Source organism: Manacus vitellinus, unplaced genomic scaffold, assembly GCF_001715985.3.
Source record: "Manacus vitellinus isolate BGI_N305 unplaced genomic scaffold, ASM171598v3 scaffold_38_pilon, whole genome shotgun sequence".
In the NCBI taxonomy this organism is placed as follows: domain Eukaryota; kingdom Metazoa; phylum Chordata; class Aves; order Passeriformes; family Pipridae; genus Manacus; species Manacus vitellinus.
The window spans coordinates 6,632,944-6,658,869 of record NW_021940526.1 but is presented as its reverse complement, the minus strand read 5'-3'; the positions used below and the strand labels follow the sequence as shown (position 1 = coordinate 6,658,869).

The 25,926-nt window shown below is 42.5% G+C and overlaps 1 protein-coding gene across 1 annotated transcript in view; it reads right to left on the bottom strand.

Annotated features, from left to right (window-relative positions):
* Window positions 1-25,926, bottom strand: part of PSME4 (proteasome activator subunit 4) — a 48,007-nt gene that overhangs the window by 9,819 nt on the left and 12,262 nt on the right. The window contains exons 6-41 of the mRNA XM_029961660.1: window positions 25,435-25,498; window positions 23,235-23,309; window positions 22,636-22,758; window positions 22,131-22,223; window positions 20,896-21,161; window positions 19,393-19,579; window positions 18,647-18,736; window positions 17,530-17,594; window positions 17,286-17,436; window positions 16,048-16,146; window positions 15,633-15,702; window positions 15,154-15,221; window positions 14,420-14,635; window positions 13,174-13,331; window positions 11,357-11,452; window positions 11,012-11,067; window positions 10,671-10,727; window positions 10,446-10,501; window positions 10,265-10,363; window positions 10,085-10,147; window positions 9,825-9,920; window positions 9,280-9,411; window positions 8,530-8,739; window positions 8,125-8,261; window positions 7,748-7,801; window positions 7,086-7,215; window positions 6,412-6,493; window positions 5,732-5,885; window positions 5,290-5,359; window positions 4,616-4,741; window positions 4,123-4,275; window positions 3,068-3,172; window positions 2,533-2,624; window positions 2,011-2,142; window positions 936-1,144; window positions 587-672 (exon numbers count right to left, since the gene is read on the bottom strand). Of these exons, the coding sequence (XP_029817520.1) occupies window positions 587-672; window positions 936-1,144; window positions 2,011-2,142; window positions 2,533-2,624; window positions 3,068-3,172; window positions 4,123-4,275; window positions 4,616-4,741; window positions 5,290-5,359; window positions 5,732-5,885; window positions 6,412-6,493; window positions 7,086-7,215; window positions 7,748-7,801; window positions 8,125-8,261; window positions 8,530-8,739; window positions 9,280-9,411; window positions 9,825-9,920; window positions 10,085-10,147; window positions 10,265-10,363; window positions 10,446-10,501; window positions 10,671-10,727; window positions 11,012-11,067; window positions 11,357-11,452; window positions 13,174-13,331; window positions 14,420-14,635; window positions 15,154-15,221; window positions 15,633-15,702; window positions 16,048-16,146; window positions 17,286-17,436; window positions 17,530-17,594; window positions 18,647-18,736; window positions 19,393-19,579; window positions 20,896-21,161; window positions 22,131-22,223; window positions 22,636-22,758; window positions 23,235-23,309; window positions 25,435-25,498 (4,120 nt within the window). The remainder of the gene's footprint in view (window positions 1-586; window positions 673-935; window positions 1,145-2,010; window positions 2,143-2,532; window positions 2,625-3,067; window positions 3,173-4,122; window positions 4,276-4,615; window positions 4,742-5,289; window positions 5,360-5,731; window positions 5,886-6,411; window positions 6,494-7,085; window positions 7,216-7,747; window positions 7,802-8,124; window positions 8,262-8,529; window positions 8,740-9,279; window positions 9,412-9,824; window positions 9,921-10,084; window positions 10,148-10,264; window positions 10,364-10,445; window positions 10,502-10,670; window positions 10,728-11,011; window positions 11,068-11,356; window positions 11,453-13,173; window positions 13,332-14,419; window positions 14,636-15,153; window positions 15,222-15,632; window positions 15,703-16,047; window positions 16,147-17,285; window positions 17,437-17,529; window positions 17,595-18,646; window positions 18,737-19,392; window positions 19,580-20,895; window positions 21,162-22,130; window positions 22,224-22,635; window positions 22,759-23,234; window positions 23,310-25,434; window positions 25,499-25,926) is intronic.

The following is a 25,926-nucleotide window of genomic DNA, read 5'->3' as shown; positions in this document are numbered from 1 at the left end:
CTAGGCAAAATACATTTAATATATTGCTGGAAGTTAACTGGGAAAAACAAATCAACGTAACATTAAAATATTCTCAGCTGTTGAAAAAGATTAAATAATTGAGAGATCCTTGTTCCTTGCCCCATTTCTTATTCATCTGAAGAGTATGGCTGGTCTGAAGCCCTTTAGGGGGATTAAATGGGTGCCATTAAGACTTTGGTCCCCACTGCAATCCTCTTGGTATCAAATCCAGTTGGTTTCATATGTTAAATCCAAGTCCAAAACTGAGAGAAAGCTTTATCAAGCTCACTTTCACTTAAATAAACCTTCCCTTTGGGGTCACACACATTACTGTTGGATAATGGATTGATGTTTACACAAGGACATGTAAGCAAGTCTGGATTATTTCAGATATGTGGCACTGGATGACCCAGCTTCACCAAAGAACATGAGAATCAGGAGAAATATCACATTTATAAAGAATTGTGTAACCAGGGAACAAAAGCAAACAACTCAAGGTCCCTCGAGAACGGTTTGGGTTGGAAGGAACCTTGAAGATGATCCAGTTGCAAGCCCCCACTAATAAAGGAGAAGTTAAAAGGTGTACCTTGAAGAACAAAGGTAAGAGCTGGAGTTGCTCTGTGACAGCTGTAGAGAAAGACCGTCCTGCGCTCGCCATCAACCACTTCAGAACTGTTAATAAAGAGTTAACAAATGTCATAAAATGATCACTGATCAAGAACAGTAATAACCCCCAAACAAGTTACAGACCATATTTATTTACTGCAAGACTCCCCCGTGAGTTTTTTCACACATTAGAGTGGTTCAGTTTGACCCCTGAGGCGACCTTATAAATCCCAACAGCTCCAGTGTCACAGCAGACACAAGAGGAGAAATCCTGTGGTGCAACCACCCAGTGTGGTAAAATACCCCATCCCTTAACCTCAGGCACTCACTTGTTTTCAAGAGTTTAATGCCCTGAGTTCGCTCATCCTGCTCCCCAACCCCGTTCTCTTCCATAACGTGGTTCTGAATTTCTTCATCCGCCTCCATGAGGGGTTTGAGGTTTTCAAGTATCCGGGCGGTGAATTCATGGACACGAGGAGATTTAGTTGCAGCAGTGTTTGGCAAGGAAACATCAATCATGAATATGTAGGTCAACACACTGGGAAAGCAAACAGAGCAAGGGAAGAGCACACAGTCAGCACCACTCCTGCCTGGAGAACAGGGTGATCTGTGAGCCACAAGTGAATCCAGATCAATTCAGTGACCTTTAATACTCGCAGAAAATTTCATCTCTGCTTCAAAGTTATTTAAACCCAAATGTCCCTCAGACACCCTCTTTTGTAGATATTTGAAATAATCAGGGTTAGACCATCACTAAGCTACAACCCTCCTCCCTTCCAAAGTGATCTGCAACTAAGTTTTTGAGTCACTAAAAGGACTTCAATTCTTTAAAGGAGTCCCTGTTATTTTTGGCTTATTAGGGCTTAGACACAGAAATTTTGGGTTTTGGAGATTTTTTGGGGGGTGGGGGTGTGGTGGGTTTTCTATGGAGGTTTTATGGGAGTGGGCTGTTTGTTGGGGGTTTTTTTTTAAGAGCTTCAGAGTCATTAGACATAAACATAATAGGCCACATGCAATAAATTGGTGAGGCCCTGACACAGGCTGCCCAAAGAAGCTGTGGTTGCCCCTGGATCCCTGGAAGTGTCCAAGGTCAGGCTGGATGGGGATTGGAGAAATCTGGGATGGTGGAAGGTGTCCCTGCCAATGGCAGGGGGTGGCACTGGATGATCTTTAAGGCCCCTCCCAACCCAAATCATTCTGTGATTCGATGAATAGAAGAGAAAAACAGAGAAATCATCTGAAGTTTCTGAAGCAAGTCTATTAATAGTTTATCTAATTTCTGTTACCAGTATAAATGCTTTCCACTGTAATTACTTACATACTTAACCACCCCAATAAAACAAAGAGTTAAAAAAACTCAAACAAAACCCAACCAGCAAGAAGTGCAGAAAAGAGAACACTGACCTTCCTATTCTCTCTCGGACATTCTTGTAAACCTGGGTGAGTTTGGGCTCCAGGTACTTGAGCAGCCTGTGCAGCAGCTCTGGCACCCTCCACTCCTGCTGGGCCAGGCCCCCCTGCAGCACATACAGTCGGCTGGGAAGGAGAAGAGCTCAGCTGTGGTCACACAGAAGGGTTCCTGCTCCCCCAGCCCCCCCAAACTCTGCCTGGGGAACGTGCACCCCCTGTGCCAACACATCCAAGTGCCTGGGAAGGAGCTCAGTGCAAAGAGGGGTAAAAACCACCCAAGGGAACAACAGTATTGGGGCTACACGAGCTCCAAACCTTCACAGCCTGTTAATTAACTAGTCTGAATGAGATTAAAAAAAATAATCACAAAGAACCTGCCATTTTATGGGGAAGCTAACTGGGAAGCAGCCCCTCTGTTCCCCACTCCAAGGCAGTTGGCACAGCATCCTCTCAACACACCCCTGCCTCATCTCCTTCTTCACTCAGCCACAATAAAACAGGTAAAAGTAATTTTACCAGGCATCTACAAATGATCCTCCTTCCCCACTCAGTGGAGATTCCAGCAGCAATTCAAACAACCAGTGCAGTTTCCTGGGATCTCTGCTCTCCTGGAAAGGAACAGGGAACAGAGATATAAGGAAATGGGAGATTTTTAAAATGTGGATAATGGATAAAAAGATCTATAAACAAGAAAAGTTTTGATAGAGATTTTCTTTACATTCCTTGGGTTTACTCTATGAAGCAAGTGCAACAACAAATATTTTTTCCCACAATGAACCTCAGTAAGAGGAAAACCCAATAAAACCATACCTGGCTTTAATTAATTGGTAAATGGAACAGACAGAATTTTAGCTTTGTTTTTGACAGATATGAATAAGTACATCTGAATTTTGCTGATGAGGGCTCTGGTTGACAAACTGCACTGAGCTCTGCTGAGCGATTTGACAGAATTATTGACCCAAGATATTTGGGGCCTATCCCTGACCCTGCTTCCCAGGAATCTAATTCCACAGCAGATCCAGATTTACTGGACAGCAAATGGGGCACTTACACAGGAGGTTGCAATGCAGGTGCCCCAGTCATTGTAGGTCTCCACTGTGATGTTGGATAAAGCTGTTCGGAGCAAGGGACACAGGAGCTTCCAAAGTTTTTCCACCTGCACAAAGGCAAAAGCCAAGATTTTTTCTATTTAAGAAACCCAGCTCAGATATTAAAATGCCTTTTTTATTGTTTGATCAAGGAACCGATTCCCTCAGTATTATTTTTGGCACAGAAATTCAGCAAGGTCTAAGACTAAGTAAAGTCTAAGGGGACATAAGCTTGTGAGAAACAAAGTCTCAAATTATAATTGGAGTTTATTATATGGAAAAAGCAAACAGCCAGCTGGGTGACAGAAATGAGGACTGATTCCCCAAATCTGCACACCTACTACAGTGTACATTTGGCATTTATTTTAGCTACTTCATGCATATTAATTATATCATACACATACACATTTTACAGCTCAGTATTTAATATACGGGTTTTCTTACAGCTAAAGCTAAATGGTTATCTCTACAACCAGTCCTAATTCATGCATTCTTGGATGAACAGGTGCCTAAAAAGATTTAAAGTTCTACCCTATTTTATCCTTAGGATAGCAGGGAGGTTTAGAACTTGCTGACCTTGCAAGGGTCTGTTTTATTTCTTTATGGGGGTGTAATTAAGTTTTACAACCCGTTTGTTTTATTTTGATGTAGCCACCCATTTGCTTCACGAATCATAGCTATTCATCACAAGCTCTTACTCCCATTGGAAATTACAAACCATGGCAGCTCTGCCATCTCCTCACCTGCAAACTGCTCTCAGTTTTAACACTGAAACATTTTACTGACACCAAATAATAGCAGGCACTAAGCCAAGCTATGAGTTGTGCTCCCAAGTTTGGCAAGGAAGCACCAAATGCTGCAGCATTTTCTAGTCCTTTCTCAAACCAAGGTGACACATCAAAAGCCCCCAGCTTCACACTGGTTTAATAATTCAAATTAATAATTAATAATTCAATAATTAATAATTCAAATTAATAATTCACTTCCAAGAATCACTCAAAAACCACCAGTTCAGCACCTTGTCAAAGGTCCAGTGCTTAGAACCCCTTATGAGCCCAGCTATGATCTCAGCCACACATCTCTGGGGGCTCTCGTGGGAGTCTGAGACCAGCTGCTCCAGGTGGGGCTGCAGAACTGGCAAAAAGGCATCATCAAAGTTCCTGAAAAGGCCCTGGAAAACAAGAGGGGGAAAAAGTGTCCTCAGGAATCATCTAAACCACTGCCTTCCCACCAACAACACGAGCTGGTGAATTAATTACTGAGGTTTGGACATGCAGAAAGTGAAATGACTTTGCTGCTTTAACAGAATTACACCCCAGTGTCCTGCAGGCTATTATATCACTCCAAATATGTTTCCCTTAAGCAGTTAATCAGAAGAGAGGATTAATAGGATTACTCAGAGCAGCTTTAAAAATCAACATTTTGCAACAGTGGGGTATTAAGCCGGGCAGTCTGGGGCTTTTCCACGCTCTGCTAAATGGAAGCAATTTGGTTGTTGAACTCTGGTTTACCTTGAAGAGGCAAAATCTGCGAGGATTAAATTTGTCCTTTCCTTTCCTGTCTTCTAAAGACAAAAATTTTATTAACTGCTCGACAAACTTGGGATCAGAAAAGTGATCATATATAATTTGTTCTGCCTGTAACGGGAAGAAATAAAAAACAAACAAACAAAAAAAAAAAAGATTAGCTTTGAGGTGTTTGTCACAGTGACATCCCAATCTTTCCAAGTCCCATGTTTCATTTTCAGTCTGTTTTTGGCAAAAATCACGTCTTGGTCATCCATTTCCCTCCCTCATTTTATAGGGAATATTAGGTGATGTTTTCCAAGACTCCTGATTATCTTTATTAATGACTTTGGATTGTCTTTCCTTTCACTCACAACCCCTGCAAATTAGTCCTTCCCACTGTCATTAATTACCTTGTCCTAAACCCCAATAATGATGTGAAAGGGAACAAGAAAGTGCTCATTAATGCAGTTATTCCATGACCCCTGACAGAAAAGCTGCAATACATCAAAATAATTTCTTTCGCATGCTGACACAGCATGAAGTAGAAAAATACAACTCAAAGTGTCTTGTGGGGATGTAGGTTTAGAGAGATCTCCACAGTGACCTGTGGGCAATATTAAAAGAAGAAAGGAGGAGAAACAGTATTAAAGAAACCCCCACAAACCTGCAGCTCTTACCTCTGTCAGCTCATCCCTCCTTCGCCCAAGCTTTGGCTGATGCTCAGCTGGGGCATAAACTGTCATGGTTCTGAAGATGAAAAATGAAAAAAAACAAAAATAGAGCAGCACATTTCCCAAAGTAAAATAAAGCTTATGGTTATTTCCTACATTCTCAATATTCCTACATTCTCGATTAACAGGGTGATAAATATTTTAGAGTTGGGGGACAACTTGGCCCCAAAAGATCAACATTTACAAGACAATTTACGACAAAAGAATGAAGTTTGTTATCAAAAGTTCTGCCACACAACAGAATTATTACAAACAAGCAAGCAGCAAATAGGACAAAATATACATATTTTTGATGGTTCAATTAAAAAAACTAAATATCATAGTAAACCATCCTTTAATTTCCCAGAGGGTTTTTCCTGCTGACTCTCCCAGCTCTGATGGTACTCACTGTGGCCAGGTGTAATACCCCCAGTGTGTTTTCTCCACAAAACAACAGGATTCCCAAGCTTCCTTGGTCTTTGGCAAGCTCTGGCTGTTGTAGTGCAGCCACTGGTTGTCGGGTCTGTCACCAGCCTGGATCCTGGAAGGCTTTGGGCTCCCACCTGCTCCCACAGGAATTTATTCAGCATCAGACTCGCTCATTAACAGTCCCAGCAAATGTTAGTGTGATTTACTAAAAGATTCTGAAGAGCTTTTGTGTCCCACTGCCCCAAATCTGGGCAGTGATTTGCTTCAGCAGACAAAGGAACACCAATGGAAGAGATCCCTCTATTAATTTATGGGATTTGAAATTATTTAAAAAAAAAAAAAAATCAAAAAGGAGATATACAAATTCTCACAAGTGACAAGGCTTTCTGAAAGGAGAATCTCTGAAGTTTTAACTCACTTTTAAGAGGTGAATAGCTGAATATACACCCTTGCAAATGCAGGACTGTTTAAAAAAAAAAAACCCAAAACTGAAAAATGACCAATTATATTACCTACATAATATATATGCCTATTTGTTTAGGACATTAACCACAAGAGAAAAATTAAAAGCTTGAGATTCTATGTTTAATTTAACCAGAAAAGCTTTTTGAAATGTCTCAGTATAAATATAAGACATTGCTTATATTAAATAAAACCTACTTATTTCGTAAGGGCAGATGGGCACTTTCTTGTGTGTTCTCTTGAGCTGCTTGAGAATCCCAGCCACAGCTGAGATGGCCACCTGAAAGGAAGCAATGGCCATTAATGTACCCATTCCATACATTTCCCCCCACAAGGATGTGGCTCATCATCCCCAAAAACCCAGTGAATGTTGGAGTGAGCTTGGTCACAACCAAAAGGAACCAGTCCTGGTTACTTCAGGGGATACACAACCCTATAGCCCAGAAAAATCTCCCCAATAATAATTTTGGGTTTAATAACTTCAATTTGATGTTGTTTTAATAATTTGAGGGGGGGGAAGAAAGGTTTAAGTTTTGAGCCTCGCCGAGGCGACAACGGAACGAACAAAACACAGAGAGATGGCTCCCTTCAAATAATAAAGTGCAGGTGGGGAAAAAGCAGCCATCTGCAAAAGAAATTCTGCAATAAATAAGGAGGACTGGCTCCATCCCACACTTTCACAGTTTACAGACTTTACATATGTCACACCACAGCGCTGCCAAGGCTCATCTCCCTGCACGAGGAGCGTCGGGCACGTGCGCGGCTGGAAGGGGGAGGAGGAGGGAGATCCAACCTCCCTCTTTTTGGGCTTTATCCCAGCAAACCCCAAGGAGCTGCAAGGCAAAGGAAGGAAGTTCTTTGGGGGTTTTTACCTTCCTGACCACGATGGCATCGTGGTTGAGACACTGCACGAAGAACCTGATGGCCCGCACGGGCAGGGGCCTGTCATCCCTCAGCAGCAGCGACAGGAAGCCAATGCTGATGTGCTCGAACTTCCAGGGCCTAAAAACCCCCCCAAATATTCAAAAACACAGTGTTAAGGACCACAGCTGCACGTACAGGGCTTGCTCAGAAATTATTTTATGTCTTAAGATGATGTAAATACACTTGGACTAACATTTCCACACACAAGTGCCAACAAACGTTCGAGTTCACGGTGGTTTGTTCATCTTGGCATTTCAATAAAACACAGACCTACAGGGATATCCCTTCACAAGCTTTTAAACACAAATATTATGGTAAGAATTAGAATATATTTGGATGTCAGTGTTAGTATTGCACAGACAGAGTCAGAGCTTTGTTCCCAGGACAAAAAAAAAAAAAAAGTTAAAAGCCCCAGTAACGGGCCAGACTAATTAAAGAAAAAAGCTTAACTCCAAGATGTGGTGATGCCTTATATTAACACATCAAGCTCCCAGTGGAAATGAATCCAAGACCATGCTAACTGCCCTCCTGGATGCCATGGATATTTAATCATGTAGCCACTCCCCAGCCCACCCCAAAACAACTGTCATGCACAGAAAGGGAGACTTACAGGTTTCTCTGTTCCACACAGTCCAGCAGCATGTTGACCAAGTTCTCGTAGTTTCTGAGAGAAAGAGAGGGAATCATCAGCCAGATGGTACTGAGAGAACCAGTTAAAACAGGATAAAAGCCCCTCAACAAAAGGTGAGCGAAGGCAAAAAGGAGGAGGTCAAAAAGAAGCAGGAGGGCAGAAGACAGAGGCTGCCAAGGAAGGAAGGAAGGATGGATGGATGAGCCCAGAAGACAGAGGCTGTCAAGTCAAGAGAGAAGACAGCCCACCAGTCCCTGGGCACTGTGGATTTCTCATTTTAGCCCGTTTGGATGACTCCATTTAATGTGCAGTAAATCCAAGGAGCACAAGCTGGTGTGAAGGGAAGCTGAACTCACCGTAGAGCCTCAGCACTCTTCTCCTTCTGTCGCTGAATTCCCAGCTGGATTTCCTCTGAACCAAGACCTGTGAAGTCTGATTCTGGATGAACTGACTTCTGCAGCAGAACAGCTGCCTCCATGCACTTCTCTGGGACCTGTGGACGGGGAACAAAAAGATTTAGGACTTCACTTAAAAAGTTTTTAATGTCTGTTTTGAAATAAGCAGAGAGCAGAATTTCCTTTGTCCACATAGCCAAGCCTGAAGCAGGGAACACAACCTTTTGTGCCCACACAGCAGAATTATTTCTCCCAGTACGTGTTTAATTCTATTGTAAAAATAAAGGTAAGAATAAGCTTTAGTATTTCATTAAGAAAAAAAGTCGTTTAAGGATTGCTTCTATTAATTAACCCCAAGCAACTTACTGCAAAATCCAGCCCAATGGTCTCGTACTGCCGATGGATTTTTTCTGCCAGGTCATCAAAGAGTCTGACTATGGATGGTTTTTCCAAGGACATGGCTTTGCTAAGCCCAGAGGAGACAATGGCTGGCCACGTCTGTGCAATACAATCCCAGTCGTGGAGGTTTGCCAGGCACACCCCGCTGTGATTTCCAAGGAGACAGTATAAGGCACCCTGGGAAACAAAAGAGGGAGTTTGGAAGGTTAAAGCCTTGCTCCTGTGTGATAGCATGGAATAAAAATTCATCTGCAGTCCCCAACTCATCTAAATGTCCCATAAACACTCAGCTCCGTGGCCTCCCTGTCGAAACACTGAAGATTTCTCACAGATTCTTCTTCATTTAATGAGATTGGAAGCCCTGCCAATTAATTTATCCCCAGAATGGCTGATTTCTGAATTGCATTAGAGGAGATGATTCACAACTGCCTCATGAGCGCTGCCACCTTGACTGCAGCTCCTCAATTCCCATTCCAGAAGTTAAAAATAGGCATTAACACCCGTTTTGGTGATACCTGAGCAAACAATGGAATCAGGACCCAATATGAACACAAAATTCCTGCTGAAAACAGATCCAACACAAGTAATTCCCTACACTTGTCATGCGTAAGCCATGAAAATATTAGTGATGCTGATATAAACAAGCCCTTTCACCATTACAAATTCCCCCATAAAGGCACTTTGAAGAGACACAACACAAAGGGAAGGAGCCAGTACTTTGAATTGCTTTTGGGTGACATCCTGCCGGTCGGGACGCAGGAACTCCAGAACCAAGGGAATGATGTCCCTGCAGCAGAAGTTGTAGGTCCCCAGAGCTGTGAAGAATGCCTGCTGAGCTTTACTCCTGACCTGTGTGGGGACAGAGACATCACTAGGAAATCACCTAAAACAAAACACAAGGACTTGAAAAAAAAAACAAAACAAAACACCCTCATCCATTTCAAAGACAAAATTACTTGGAGGACGTTATAAACACCTCACCCTTCTCAAAGATGAGTATTTGTGCACAGAAAGAAAATTACTGGCAGGAGGTTGTGAACACCTCACCCTTCTCAGAGCTGTTCATAAAAACCTACCTCTTGTTTTTGGCGTTTATTTGAGAACAGCTAAAGTTAAAAAATTTTCTTTATGCTGCCAGAAACAACGTGTTTTTCAGGTCATTTGAAAAGCAAACAGATGGAATAACAGGTTTGGAATATATAGCCACTGAAGAGATCAACAAAACACTGTTCATATTTCAGTCTAAAGGGGCTGTTCCTCACCTGACCATAGGAACTCGTGGACAAACACAGAAGATCCCTGATCATCTCCTGGTGGGAAGTTCTATATTCACAGCCTTCCATCGTTAGTGTTCTCAGCTGAATCCATGGAGAACACAAATAAAGGACAGATTGTTTTTTACATTTCACACATCCCAAAGAAACACCAGAGCAGGATTATTGTTATGATGACATTTAGCAAAACTGTGCAAATCAGTTTTTTCGAGGAAAGCAATTAGCAAGGATTGAGGGGGAAGAATTACCTCATGCTGCAACATAACCCTGTCAATCAGCAGAGCTCTGATATGTTGTTTCTTTCCTTGAAGCTGTAAAAAAAAAAATAAAAAAATACACCATAATTTGGTTTAGATTTCAGGATCATATCAGCAACTTAGGAACTATTTCCATCCCTCCCCAAAGCTTTACACAGCAGAATCACTGACCCTGTTCTCCATGGATTTTTTCACCAGATTAAAGCTTTTCCATCGTGAATCAAACTCGTGCTTGTGAGACCCCTGGAACTGTAAAACATCACTGATAATCTGTGGAGAGAAAGAGAGGGCAGGAGTGACTATTCTGCAAAACAAGCCACCTTGCCTTAAGCATTAAAAATTAAAAGTATACCTTTATTATTAGAAACAGAGACTTGGTGTCATCTTCTGAATGATCAAGAATGTAGCCTGCAATTGGGAGAAAAGCAGCTTATTAGCAGACAGGCAAAGAGCTTTTCAAAATTAACAACGTTTCTACAAAGCTTCAATTTAGGAATTAAAGGTAAAGTAAACAAAATTTCTCATCTGTAAAATCATAAACACAGCAGTTTTTAACTCAAGGAGAGGCTGGACTTACGCAGCAATTTCCTTGTAACCCTTGCAATTGTTTCTCGGTAATTCTCCCTTGAGAAATCTGGAAGAAAATTAAACATTTTGCCTTTATTATATGATAGCATAAAAAGCAGTTTATAGACAAGTAAACCAAGGGAAAGCCAGAGCAGACTGTGCAGAACTGGCAGTATGGACCATTGTAAAAATAATATTTCTGAGGACGCTGCTCCCATTAGTTTTAACAATGCCCACGTAATGCAAAGAGAAGAATCAAAATTATGGTCTCCAAAAGACCATTTCTTCCAAAAGGAAGAAAGAAGAAAACAACACCTAGAACCTGTCTGACCAGAACTGGGATCTGCTCACCATAGTCAACACCAGTGTACAGTTTTGTCTCTTCCAAAGACACCAGGCTTGGGACCCTGCGTGAGAACAAACCAAGGGTTAGAAATCATTGAGGAGGTGCATTTCACTGCCACTTAATTCATTTTAACAAGTCAAATTTAAAAGTTAGCAGCCCAAAGGTATTTGGATTTACTAATAATAGGTCTCAGTTCTCACATTTATAAATTAACCATCCCCACGTGGGTCAGACTGTCAGAGGCAGGGACACCACAGGGGCATATATAGGATATAAAAATAATATATATATAAAAATAAAAATAATATAAAAATAATGACATAAGGGATATAAAAATAAGTTTTACTTACAGATGAGTCACCCTTTCTCCTTTCAGAGGAGGCAGAATGTTCCCAGAACCAATGAGGCAGTTATGCACAATGGCAAGACTCTGCTGCACATCATCTCTTAAACAAAGAGGAAAACCTGGTTACTTCTCTGTTAAATCCTTGAAAACACACAAATGGTGTACCATATCTTTTCTGTGAAGTTTTCTGAAAGCTTTTCTCTTTTAGTTACATCAGTTCTAAACACAGGAGGGAGCACTGCAGAAATCAAGCTGTGCTCGTTTGATCCAACTTAATTCTATCACAGAACCACAAGATTTAACTTCATTTCCTGAAAAACTTGGGGGATTTCACAGTCTGCGAGTGCACAGGTAATGAGATCAGCTAATGTGAAAACAGGCAGCTTTGCTCCAAAAAAAAAAAAAAACTTCTTTGACAAATTTTATCTAAACCTCAGACATAAACCTACGAAATAACTCCTCACCCCAAGGCAGGGGAATAAACAATGCTTGGGATGTCAGGCCTGTAAACAGCCTGGGCTCTTGGACACCTGTAAATGCCCCAGCACACATTAAATTTGTGATTGTCTCACACTGCAGGAAGCCACAGCTCTGCACTGAGAGTTTCAGGATCTCTTTCATTTCTGTTTTCTTCCAGCCACGTCTTTAACAAAGTGATTGTTTTCTGTATAATTACTCCAGGACTTTCTGTAAGGTGGTATTTACATTGGAAATACAGTCTTTGCACGTGGAAATCTTTTACTCCACTGTCTTAAAAGGTTTGCTAACTTCCTGAGGGTCTCTGCCTAAATCAGGACCACACATGGTTTTGTTTTTCAAATCTTCACAGATCTGAGTAGCAGTTTCTAGTTGTGCTTCAAGATTCTTTCCTTCAATGAAATTATTCCAATTTTTCAGCAGTGATTCTACAGACTCTTTTGATCCATATTTTATGTTCCAGATATTCAGCTTTAACATCACCTCACTGGCAATAGCTGAGCACAGCCCATAGTGACATTCAAGAAAAGTGCTGCAGTTTGTGAAATGAATATTGCTGAATCTTCTTTTCATTTCCTCTCATCTTTCAGGCAAGACCAATGGCATATTATTCTCATCTTCGTTCTTAAATGACTGAAGGGTGTCCAAGTGAGAATCAAAACAACCCATCAAACTCTTAAGTATTACAATTTTTTTCTCTGGAGAGAGACATTGCTTCCAATGGGTCCTGCAAATCAGGCAAATCTTCTGCCTGCAGATGTTCTCCCTCCTGAAGCCAAGCCTCAAAGCTACCCAGAGGGGAGGGCAACATCTGGTCCAGTAACAAGATTGGGCAACAATGTTCCTGCCTGGGTTCCTGCTCGTGACCTCCCTGACTCAGCTCCAGCCCTGCAGGGACACACCAGGCACTGGATCCATCTGTTCTCAGGGAGGGAGTGGAAAAGGCACATTCCCAAGTCACATCAGCCATGTGTTCCACTGCATGGCTTAGGGACACAAATAAATGGCTGTGCCAAAACAACCAGGGAAGAGTCCAGAGGAAGGACTTCCTTACTGCTGCCTGCAGTTCAATGGAATCAGGATCCATCCCAATTCTGTTCCAGAATTTGTTTTAAATACCTAGGTAAAGGGCCTATATATTTATTTATGTTTAAAATCACGTTATCCATTTCATGAAACACATTGCCAAGCTTCATGTATTCTTAAGTTAAAAATCTTGGAGATCTTAGAACAACATTAAAGACAGTGTAGCATTACAGTATTTGACTCCTTAATTTTTGTAGTGCCAGTATGATTGGCAATAATAATCCCAGTGGGTGGCTAAATGCACCTTCTCCATCTCACCTGGACATCTCCAGTTCTCCAAGTGCATAGAGCTCCAGCCTGGTGAGCTCAGGCTGCAGGAAAGTATCCAGCAAATAAAAAGCAAAGTTTATCTCCTCAGATGAGGGAACATGCCACTGGATGTCCAAGTTCCACAGGTCACCTGGCTTACCCCAGTCCTGTAGTAAATACAGATATTTATTGTTATTCCATCTACGAAACAAATTATGTTTTTTAAAAAATCAGCATTTAATATTAATTAAAAAAAACCAAACAAATGTGAACTAGCTAATGCTGTAACACAGTTATCCTGACAATTCTAGGAAAAACAATACTGTAAAACCACACAGAAACCTCAAACCTCTATAATGTCTACACATACCTGGAAAAAAAACCCCAAACAACCACATATCTGAAAGCACTAAAAGGAAAAGGACTGCACAGGTCTAACTGAAATATAACTTGATTATTCTTTTGACTGGATACAAATTCAGACACATTCTTAAGTACAACTCAGACTTTCGAGAGTCATGTAGAGAACATCAAAGTAACTGTGAATTTTTTCCAATTTCAGATGAGGAATTTAAAAAAATGTGGGGTTTTTTGTTTGTTTGTTTCATTTTGTGTTGGGGCACCCAGGATATTTGTTTGTTTTGAAACGATTAACTGGCCCAACTGGATGTTCCCAGCAGTTATAAAACTGTACTGGCTTTCAGCAACAAGCACTGGATTATCTGCAGTTGGGAAGTTATGCAAAAGAACATTTTTCAGCAAAAATGCAGTTGTATTTTCAAACAGGCCAGCTGGAAACTGCTGCACTGTTCGTGTGGAACACTGATAGATCGACCTCAGATCTTAACAGACAACCAAGCACATGACTTCTGACAGTTCCAGTCACTTTTAATATTGCCACTTCTGCTTTCATTTATCTCAAGCTCAGCAGAATCACTGTTTATTGGTTATTCTGCTGACCTGCAAAATGCCCCATCTCCTTGCTGTGTATTATTGTAGTCATGCAATCCTGGTAAAACACACATCACAACCCACTATAAAACTATACTCAAACAGTCAGTACTCATTTTTTGCTACCAATGTAATTTTAATTAACTTAATGTCACTTTGCTTTCAAAGCATCTTGCAATTACACTTTCCACTGCTGCTGCCTCTGTTCAGAAACCTCCAAATAAAACCAAGCCACACAGTGTATGATTGTATAAAAAAAAAAAAAAGTCAAATCCTCTAATCCTAAATAAATGAAAATCCTTGCCTTGATAGGAAAGTATTCAGAAAGAGGCTTGTCAAAGCCACCTGGCACACTGCAGTACTCTGTGGGGTAGATAAGTGTAGCAGAACGAAGAAGGTGGTGCAGTAGGTTACAAGACAGAATGTAACCCTGCTTACAGGTTAAGTGGAGGGTGCGCTGCAGTATCTTCCCAAACTGCTCCCTGTACACAAGCAGCTGCTTTCCATCCACACGGGTGATCTGGGAGGGGAGAGAAACATGGCAAACCATCAGTGCTGCTGGAGGGGCTCAGCCCAGCCTGTGCCATCCCCTGTGCCACACTGAACTCAATGGGAAGGCTGGACTTGGTCGTGAACTGCCACAGCCACGGCTGTTGGACAGGTTTAAGTGACACAGAAGGGGCTGTGACATCCACCTCCTTCAAAATTTCCTAGCAATACTCACATACATTTAGAAATTAACTTAAAAATACTCATATCTACCAAAAGCATCTCATGTTTTCCCCCTGCATTGATCCCTCTTCTTTCTCTCTCCCTCAATAATTGCATTAAATGCTTTAATTTCATTCCCCGTGCACACTGTGTTTCTCTTCTTCAAACAATGGCCACTCACGTCCCATTTAAAGTCAGAAACAGAAGCTGTGCAGCATCATTCATACAACATTTGCTTTGGTTTAATGGAATTTTTTCTTCTTCTTTCAGGGGCATTAAAGAAGATTCAGTGACACATAAGCCTGGGAAGAACGTTCTTTGCAATACCTCTGACAAAAGCTGAAGATTCCAAAGCAGCTCCTTGTCTAGTTCTTCATCATGTAACACATCATCATCTAGAGGAACAAGGGACAAGCTCTGCTGTAACCACACTGCAGCCAAGTTTTCCACACAAGAAACCAGATCCTTCCACTCCAAAAGCTGACTCCCAACCCTCCCACTGCGTCCTTCCAGCTTCCCACTCCAACTCCCGTGTCCAGCTGGAAGTCACTTTAGCCAATGTAACATCCTGCAACTGGAGACATTTTAAACTGCCACATTTTTAAGGGATCATGGCCCTGCAACCTGACAGATTTGTGCCCTGAGATCACACAGTGGTTTGGGTTTTTTCAGACAAAACATTGGACTTTTCCATCGCTGAAACCAAGTTGTGGGAAAACACAGCCAAGTTTTAGAGGCTGTTTTCACGTTTCAGAAAAGCCAACCCAAGAGAAAGCAAGTTAACACTAGAAGTGAGATAAACTTACTGACTGTGAGGTGAGTTATAACGTTGCAGCAGTGGGGCACAAAGAGCTTCAGGGACTCCTCGGGGCGGCACTGCAAACAGCCCAGGTTAGAATGAGAGGCAGCTCAGCACACACTTTGATAAAAATCTAACAATATCACCACAAAAGAGAGAAGACTAGATTGTATCTCAGCTCCAATTCAACCTACAGGCAGCCTGACTTCGTGACTCTCGTTCAATAAAACCTAAATTTAACACCAGAAAAACACCGTGCGAATTAACCCCTTGGAATCTGCCTGTGTGCAACCAGCTGGTTTGAGAAGATGTAATATTAAGAACCACCTAAAAATCAAGATATTACACAGGAAAAAGCAGCAGCACTGTTTTTTTTTTTCCCCCTTTTTAAGCTGGAGTGGATTCAGAGCATGTTCTCTCACTTTCACTGCAGCTCGGCACATGTCGGCGACCATCCGACCGGCGACTCTCGTCTCAAATATATTCGAAACAGCAAAGTTAAAAACCTTCTCCAAGGCAACCTAAAAGGGAGCACAAAGACATGGAGGTTACTTTTTTTTTAAAAAAAAAAAAAAAAAAGAAAACTAGGTATCCCAAAATGTTTGATGTTACTCAGAAGGCAGCATCTGTGCTCTTCTAAAACAGAGGACTGCAATCGGGAAGCACATTTTAAAACAATCAGAAGAGACAGAGAGAGAAAGCAGCTCTGTGGAATGCCTAAAATATTCCCTTTGGGAAGAGAGGAGGTGGATAAAATCTTGTTGACTACTGTAAGTTTAGGGTGCTTCTGAGAAACTACATAGATAATAAACCAGTCTCCAAAAGGAAAACTGGTATTTCATGTGTCACAGTGAAGGAAAGTCAAGACATCCCTTACTTAGCAAATAAATAGGGAATTAAATTAACAACTATTTAAGCACTCAGCGTGTTTTAAAGCAGCTTATTTCCATCCAGTACCTTGCAAGGCAAGCTGAATTATACAGTGTGGATCCCATGAGTACTTTAATAAAGAACAATCAGGGAAAATACAAATTAAATACTTAATGATGATGCAGAATTAACTGAAAGTTTACATGAAGCAAAAGATTCCGAACAAAAATCATTCCAAAGTACCCAATGCAGTGGTTCAAAATGCACAAAATCTGCCATCTCCAAAAAAAAAAAATATATATATATATATATAAGCGCAGATATAAATGTGTTAACCCAACCCACAAGGAAGGAACCTGTCCACGTAACAACACGGATTCTCCACCCCCTCTCTCTGAGTTATTTTAATCCAGATAACTTTTCTGATCCCATTATCCAACAGCTCCTTGAACAGCTTCTTCTGCCCAGTTGAAGAAGTGGAAGGGAGAGGGAGAAAAGGAAAGCAGGGGACTGGGTAGGTCAGCAATGATCAGGACGTGAAAAATCACAGCCTGAACCCACAGAGGGATAAAATAAGCTCTCAGAACGACTTCATCATCAGTTTGCAAGAGAGCACAAAGAACCCAAGAGCTCTGTACTGATGAATATAAATAAAGTTTTCCTGTCCCCACCCCCAGCCTTTCCTTGGTTAAGTGTGGAAGTTCACCACGGGAAGAATTCCAACACCCCAGTTGTTCACCACACAAAATTAAGCTGCTTCAATCAGGTGGAAAGCCCACGTTCTACACACCTTAAAGATGTCCTTTGAACACTGGGTAAGGATTGTACTGAAAGTAGAGGAGAGCCCCAGTTCCACCAGACTCTCCAGGTGAGTCATCTTCTCAGTCTCAGTCTCCTCTCTGGTTTGTTCTAGTGTGCTGCTCTCTATGAGTCCAAAACACCTACAAAATGCAAAACAAGGTCAGCAAGTGAAACTTGGAAGTCTGTAATGGAGTTCTTCATGTCAAGCTTTCCCCTCTGCTCAGCTCACTCACCTATCCATAAACTGCAGCACGAAATCCTCAAACTCAGCAGATGCAGAGCACAGTTCTCTTTCCACCTGCAGTTTGCCACCACAGAAGAAACACAAGAGGTTGGTTTTTCTCCAGGAAACACAAACACAGAACATATTTCCTACATGAACTACAGCACATTTCCCACTGCACAGGCTCGAGGACACTCCATGAGAGAATTATTGCATGTTCCTTGCCCTGTCCTGTCCCACTTTCCTGGCCTGGATGTCTATCCAAGGAACCTCTGTGGTGAAATCAGGTTGTAACCTTCATGGATACAACCTTTGGCCTTGCTCCTGATCCTCCTTGGCAGCAGGAGGTCAGTGAGTGCCAGAGGTGGGGACAGACCTCACCTGTATTCACATTTAACCCTCAGGGTATAAACCCCTCCTGATTTTTGGGGTGCTGCAGCTCTGGGGCAATGAAACCCACCTTCTGATCTGGGCAAACTGCAGCTACTGCTGCTCTCTGAGCTACAAAAAGCCTTCTGGGAGCAAACAGGGGTGGTGATAAGGGGGATAAGACTTAGTGTCTAATGGTGTTACTGTCTCTTGGCTGGAGGGGATTAAAAAGCATCCAAAGAGAAAGTAATAGAATCCCAGTCAGGAAAGGGAAGAGGAACAGGTGTTTATTTAAAGAGGAAAACAGCTCTGGAAAATGGAAAAAAAAAAAACAAAAAACAACCCCCTAATGCACTATTTAAAATAACTAGCAAGTTGGGGATTTTTTTTTTGTGTTGTTTTGTGTTTTATGGTGACAAGGACTTTCAAAAAAATTAAGAGTAATAAAGCTATTTTAATACAAAAATTCACATGGCAAGTGACCTCTGGAGACACCACAGTCCAACCTCCTGCTCAAAGCAGGGAAGCTCAGAGTCAAATGACACTACACAGGGCCCTTGAGCAACTAGGTTTTGACATTTAAATACTAAATTGCATGAATTTAACATTCCCTACAACAAGAAGCGCTCAGAACACATGATTTGCACACTGGTATCAGCTCTGCCACACTGCCCAGAAGCAAACACGATTCATATCTTATCACACACTGCTAGAAATTCAATTGAAAACTAAGTGACAGCTTTGTTTTCACAACTTACCTCTGAAAGATCATCTCTCTCTTGCAATACAGATGAACAATCTACTAAAGGCACCAAAGTAGAAAATGTTGCAATGAACTGGAATGTGATCTGTTGGGAGTTGCAAACAGCTCTTTAGTGTATTGTATTCTACACATTAAAAAGCTTTGGTCATTTATAGGAGCTAAAGCAAATCATGCTAAAACCAAAAATACACCAGAGCCCAGTTCTTACACCCCAAAACTTACAACAGTTATTTCAGATTTCATAGATAGAACTTACTAGTCAGCAGTGCACAAAAATTCTCAATTTTCTAAGTAAAATAACTATTATTTTGTGCCAAACTTCAAAGTTACAAATCCCTATAATGTTTACGTTGTCTTAAGTAAACTAATATGAATTCCTGAAGGTGTAGACTTTCAGAACCTAATGTAATGAAAACCTAACTATAAAGGTCTTTCTTTTGATGTTAAAAGACTAGGAATATTTGTTGGGAGCTGTGGAGCACCTAGTCAATCTTGTTGTGCAGAGCTGCCCAGAAAGTCAGCACAATGCTTATCAGTGAGCCAAAAGCATTATCCCAAATCAGAGGGCTGTAATATTAAATTTTTGTACTTCAAACTGTGCAGAAAAAAAAAGGCTAGGAAATTCTGGCCACACAGAAACATAAAAATTTTTCTCTATAAAATACAAGAAAATATTGGCTGGTTGGCTCACAATCTTCTGAAAAAAAAAAGAAAAAAAAAAGGAGATATTTGCCCACTCACCATACACTTGCTGAAGTCGTTGGGATCCACCCCAGGCAGGGCTCTCATGAGCAGAGGTAGCATGTGTGTGGGACCCTCAGGAAACCAGCTCCCCCCGGACACCAGGCTGCGAGCCACCCCAATGACACAGCTCAGGGTGGCCGTGAGCTGGTGGGGCTCTGTCAGGGTCTCCAGGGCAGGGTATGTTCTGTAAAAATCAAGGACAGTCAGGTTAGGAAGGATAATGTCACAAAGCAAATAAAAGCTTTCTGCAGAAAGGGTAAAAAGAAAAAAAAAAAAAGAAAAATCCTGTGTGAAAAATTCAAGCTGATCAAGGGTTCTGAAATGGTTTTCTCGTTGTTTTCCGATGGACTCAACACTGATCTGTTACCAGGCTCCTTCCATTTCATCAGTGCTATCCACCAGCAACCCAGGGTTAAATAATTAGTGCATGGGTTCCCACATTCAAAGCTACAATGATTTCCCTGCTGGAACCTGAAGTGCACAGCCTGCACCAGCTTCAAGTGTAGGGTTCTTGTGGCAAGCACAGAAACATGCCCTGGCTGCCTCTGAATAGAGGGGATCTATGACTCCATGTTACATTGAAGTCCAGACCTTTCTACCAAAACCTGGGAGGTTACTGCCATTTATAAACATTTTCTTTTTACACTCAGTGCCTTTTAGCAAACTGCAACACTTCCTGCTGTCACCACCAACCCACAGTTCAGACAAGAGTCACAGTGCTACCCCTGCCCTACGTCATCCCAAGCGAACGTGGAACTGCAGCCAAGGCAAACATTCCAGGGATAGTTTGAGCTGCAGAGCAGACGTGGAGTCTGCTCTCAAAACAGACAGAGCAGCCATACCCAGCACTGCTGCCCTTCCTGGAACTGCTGTGCTCGAAATGGTTCAGATTTAGCAAGTTTTTACAAACAGTTGAGTCAGTGAGGTGTGGAACACAGGAAGCGCTCTTCGGTCAAACTCATTTCTCCACTGGTTTTAAAATACATGGTTGTTAAAAGCACAAAAGACTGCACAGGGAACGTGGATAGGAACCAGGAGGAAAGCTTTTCACTGGAGCAGGAAGGAGCTACATTTTTCCTTGGAAATTTAAGGCACCAAGGCATTAGAAATAATGCGAGTTAAGTATTTCATGGGAGCACATATCTGGTGATTTGCTTATGGAGTCAGAGCCATGACAGCGATTTTGAACCACCTGTAACTGTAACACACCCTGAACAAAACAGAAGTATAAAATATATGTTCATTGCTACACAGCTCTCGGGTGTATCTGGCCCAACCTAAAGTCAGAGAGAACGTACCAGGTGGCTTATGAATAAAGGGTTGCTTTTTCAACTGATCCACCCTGACACAAAATGGTAACAGACATGCACAGCACCTGAGGACTGACTACCCTAAAGCACAGGAGCTGTCAACAGCTCTAGTCCTCCAAAACCAGTCCATTTGCCCCAGAACAAATCAAATTAATTAAAATAAAAAATGGAAGTCCTCCCCTGCTCTTACCTCTCAAGCACAGGTGGAATTACCAACTCGGGGCGCATCAGGGCCAGGTTCTGCAGGGCCTGGGCAGCCTCCAGGCTCCCAGTTTTACTGAACATGGCCAGGAGAACGGGCTGGATGATGCACTGCACGAAGTCTGTCACGTCCTGGTCCGTGAGCTTGTGGCTCTCAGGCACAGGAGTCAGCCAGGTCACCTTCTTGTAGCGCTCGCGGTGCAGCCTCCTCACCACACTGCTGGGCAGCCTCTGCAGCAGCTTCATCAGCTTGTTCTGGGAACACACAAGAAATGCTGGGCAGTGGCACTGAGCTCCTCAGTGTACAAGGGACGATTAATAACCCAACATCCTGGAATCACACAACCCCAGTGCAGAAAAACTCGCAACAGCTCTGAAATACAACGTTCACCGTTTGTCATTAAACTTCATTTCCCAAAATGCCAGTGGTTATGCTGCCAGCACTATGCCCTAGGATTTAAGAAAATCTGGAAAAACACAAAGAAAGGACATACTCAAGAATCAAGATTATTTACCAGTAATTAGGGAACCTTTGAGAGCATTCTCTGCACATTCATGTGTAAGCAAATACAAGTCAGCTCCTCTGGCACTGCTGCGACCAGTCTTGCTGTATTTTCTTCTCTACTTTCTACCAGCTATCACAGGGAGGTTCTTACATTCCCTAGCAGAGAATTCCACTAGTTACACCATCAAAAAGTTTGCTTCAAAGCAGAGATGCATTAAAAATCCTTTTGCCTTGTTTAATGGAATCACAGAACAGTTTGGTTGGAAGGAACCTTAAAGCCCATCCAATTCCATCCCCCTGCCATGGGCAGGGACACCTCCCACTAGAACAGGTTGCTCCAAGCCTCATCCTATATTTTGGGAACTTGGAGACAGTAGGTCAGTAACACAAAAGCTACACCACACAAGTAATACTGATGCTGTGCATCACCCTCCTTTCAAGTGCTGACTTCTTTTCCTGGCTATACGTGAATTAGGTGTGTTGTTCTGGACTTCCAACCTGCACCTGGGTTAGATGTTTGTACAATACTCCCATCAGCCGTGGTGCTGAAAATAAGAGCATGGTCTGAATGACAGTGTGGTCACAGAGACCTGAATTTTCAAGATCCAAGCAGCACACAGCAGCAGAACCTGGCTGTTGGAGCACATGGGGCATTGACCAAGAGGTGTGACAGGCTGAAATGACAGCCAGAGCTCTCGTGGCAGCACACAAACACTCACCAGCCAGCGCCCGTTGTTGGAGGGGTGGTAGAAAGAGGCAATGCTGTTGAACAGGCCAGACAAGTGCTTCTGCACCAGCTTACTTGGGCCACCCTGGAGAAGGAATAAACCACGGAACAAGTTCAAATGAACAGGTAACAGCACACAAAGTACAAGCGGAGCACTCTCCCCTCAAAGCATCGAATCCCATCCTGCCCTCAGCTCAGCACTAACAGCAAGTTTTCTCCACCCCATCTGCTGAGGTTCACCCTAAAAGAGGATTCAGGGGTTCAGCAGGTCCCCACAGTGGCATTTGCAGCTGCCTGTTCCTTTCCAGCTGTGGAATAAACAATTCCACCTCCATTCCACGCTGACAGTGGAATGATGTACTTGAAAACAAAACTTTGGGGAAAAAAGCCTGAACCCACTCTTTTGCAGCGGGCTCAACATCACAAACATTCATCTTAAAAACATACTTAAAGCTTTGCCTGGGTTTGTGGTTCCCTTTATGAAGAAGTTTACTCACCATCATGGCTGTGATCCACATGACTGCATGTCCTACATCGTAAGCATTTGTTAAGAACCTTGGAACAACAACCTGATTGCTCCCCACTGGAAGATTTAAGCTCCTCAAAATCCTAGTAAAAATCTGAGAGAATGAAAAACAAACATTGGCATCAATTACTTTATGCCATAAAATTGGCATTAATTTTCTAATCAAAAGGTGTTTGGTTTTTTAAAACCACGTAAGTACCATGAACGTGTTTAAAAAAAAAAAATAAAAAAAAAATCAATCTACAAGCAGAAAGATTCCAAAGGTCATACATATTATTTAATCACAAGAACATGACTAAGGGCCTTCCCACAAGAACATGGGGTTAATTACACAATCAGACAGCATTTGTACAGTGAGGTTTGTGGTTGGTTTGGTTGAGCCAGGTGATGACAGTAACACCTTCCAACATGCCTCTTCCAAAAGGATGGCTCAATGGATGCACCTAATTTGAAAAACTGGGCCAGTGCAGTGTAAAACCCACACAAGGAGCCTGAATTATTCCTGGCATGAGAACACTGAAGACTTGTCTCTAAGCAAGCAAAGTCACCTCCTGAGATGAGAGCTCTCACCTTTGGCACATACGGATCCCAGTCTATGTACCCGATGTTGTCCGTGGCCAAGCGAGCAAAGAGATTCACCAGATGCTGAAAACCACCAGAAAAACAGGGAATGTTCATTAGAATATATGGATAATAATATATCTACTTCACACAGGCAAGATAAAAGCTGCCCTTGGCACAAAAGCACTTGTAAAGGGACATTTCACTCCATCAGAACCATCACTGCCCTAAAATAGCTCCTATGTACAGACACGGCAGAAAATCCCCCCAAGGCCTCTGTTCAGCTTTCCCCAATATTGAGCTATTTAGGACTATTTAAGCTCTGCAGGATCCATCCTAATCAACGTGTGCTGGCTGTCACATTTGTGTGCTCTGGTTTAAACACATCTGTGGCTTGCAAAGGTCAGAAGCATCAGCTGTCAGCTTCTGTCCAGGAAGAATTAGACACTCCATCACCAGGAGACAGTCTCATGAATCCAAGGGAACTGAGAGATGTCCTCAGGGAAGAGAATTGTCATGGCTAAATCAGAAAGGAGATGAAGTCTCACTCTTCTGGCTGTGGAAGAGCACATTAACCAGCAAGTCCCTTTGTAGGAGCTTGTCCAAGTCAGGACATACCAAACAGGTTCCTGGTGCCTCTTTCAGTATCTTGAAGCCAAAAGGAAGGGCCTGAAAGAATCTTGCCTAATTCAGAGACACACAGGCACAGAGGAACAGGCACCTCTCTGTCTGAAGGACACAATAAGCTTTGGAAAACTCCACAAGCCACACCTGACCCAGCCTGAAGACAGGGGTTACATTTTCTTAAATGACCCACCTCCTTCGCTTGGTATGAGGAAATACCCACTGAAAAACTCCCTGCTGTGCACACAGACAACTGATTCCACAGTTCCCCTTCAAACAGCCAGTGTAATTCCTGCCACAGCAAGCTGAGGAAGAGCTTGCAGCACACAGAGGCTTAAATGGGATTGCAGAGTCAGAACTCATGTGTCTAATTATCTGCATCCAAGCCTGATGATGTGAACAAGCCTGACTTTGGGAAGTGGGCAAGACAGCAAAGGAAACAAAAAAGTGAAAGCTTGGAGAGGAAAAAAAAGCAAGCAAACTGTCAGCATCCAGTTATCAGAGATAACTTCTGAAAGAGGGCTGAGGATTATTTGTTAAACTGTTTGTCAGAAACAAACCAAATCACGATATTCAAGTGCGGGTTGTCATTGTTCTGCCAGAAAAAGAATTAGGATTTCTGGGGGGGCAGGGGGGTGGCCATCAGGAAGATGGAAAAGTTTATACAGACAACCTCAAACAGAGCTTTGGCATCTCCCACGTTCAAATGTGGGCAAGTGCCAAGTGCTGGGACCTGGACTGCCTCCCTGGGTTTGTGACGAAACACAACTGAAGCCAAAACCACCTACGGAATGTGGGACAAAGGCAGCGCTCAGGGGTGGCCTGGGAATCAGCTTTCTCCACAGACACTGAGGAGTTCTCCTGGTGGACAAGGGCAGGAGATTAGTAAAAGCAGCCAGATGGTCAATGAGCTTATGTTCAAACTGAGTATGGGGAAAAAAACCTGGTGATAGGCCAAGTTTCAGTGCAGCAAAGCCCAGGCCCAGCTCACACTGACAGCACCTGAGCTGCTGCTGGGGGGCTCAACAGTGAGCCTTTCATATCTCAAGTTTGCATCTAATCACATGAGACACACAGCAAGGGCACACAGGTAACATGGCAGACTATTTTCCCTGGAAGACAGAGCCCCAGGGAATTTTTGGCCAAGGAGAGTACAGGTTCTTCACTGTATCCCAAATAAAGATGACAGTAACTCATTGCAGTGAGGGCAAAACATCACCACTCAAAACGAGGGACCAATGATGTGTTAAGATAAAGACAGGACAGAATTATAATTTATAGAAACCACAACAGCACTCTGAACAATTCCAAGTATCAGCAGGCAGCATTCCCAAGGCTGGAAAGAAAAGCTAGTCTGAGCTAGCCATTAAATAATGTTCATCAAGCACAACTGCAGTCTCATTTATTCAGACAGTAATTGCTTGCTACCAACAATGAAATTATTGTCTCTGCTTTCTTGTACTAGTTAAAGCAGAAGAGAAAAAAAATCCATTATATGACTGTTTGGCTTCAATTCCTTGCAAGCACATTGTAGGAATATTTAAATGAGGGTTTCTTCTAGTGTAGGTGAAAAGCAAATACTTACCCCTTCCCACTGGGGAAGATTTTGAACTGACACCCAAAGGCCTATAAATTCATCAAACCAAAGCCTGAAAGAGAACAGAATCAAAATAACTTCAACACTGAGAAAGCAGCTCCCTCACTGAAAATGTATCCCTCACTTTGCCAGGTTGCAGGAACTCACCTGTCCCTCAACCCATCCAGCAGGAACAGGGATCAACATGGAATGCTTGTATCACTTCACCTCCCACAGCATCCCTCCACCCCAAGTCTGATCCTGAGTTTCAGTCCTTGCTTTTTTTTTTTTTAGCTTCTCCTCCTCTTAGTCTGTGTTGATCCCCCTTTCACACAAATGCTTCACCAGTGGTTTCCTCACCCTCCTCAGCTTCGCCATTCCATCACGTATCAACATCCCAACCCAGGTGAGAACAACCCACACCTCATTCCCCTCTGCCTTACACCCTGAAACTTGTCCCTGTTGACCAACAGTCACAAGTGGCATCATCTCCCACTCTGA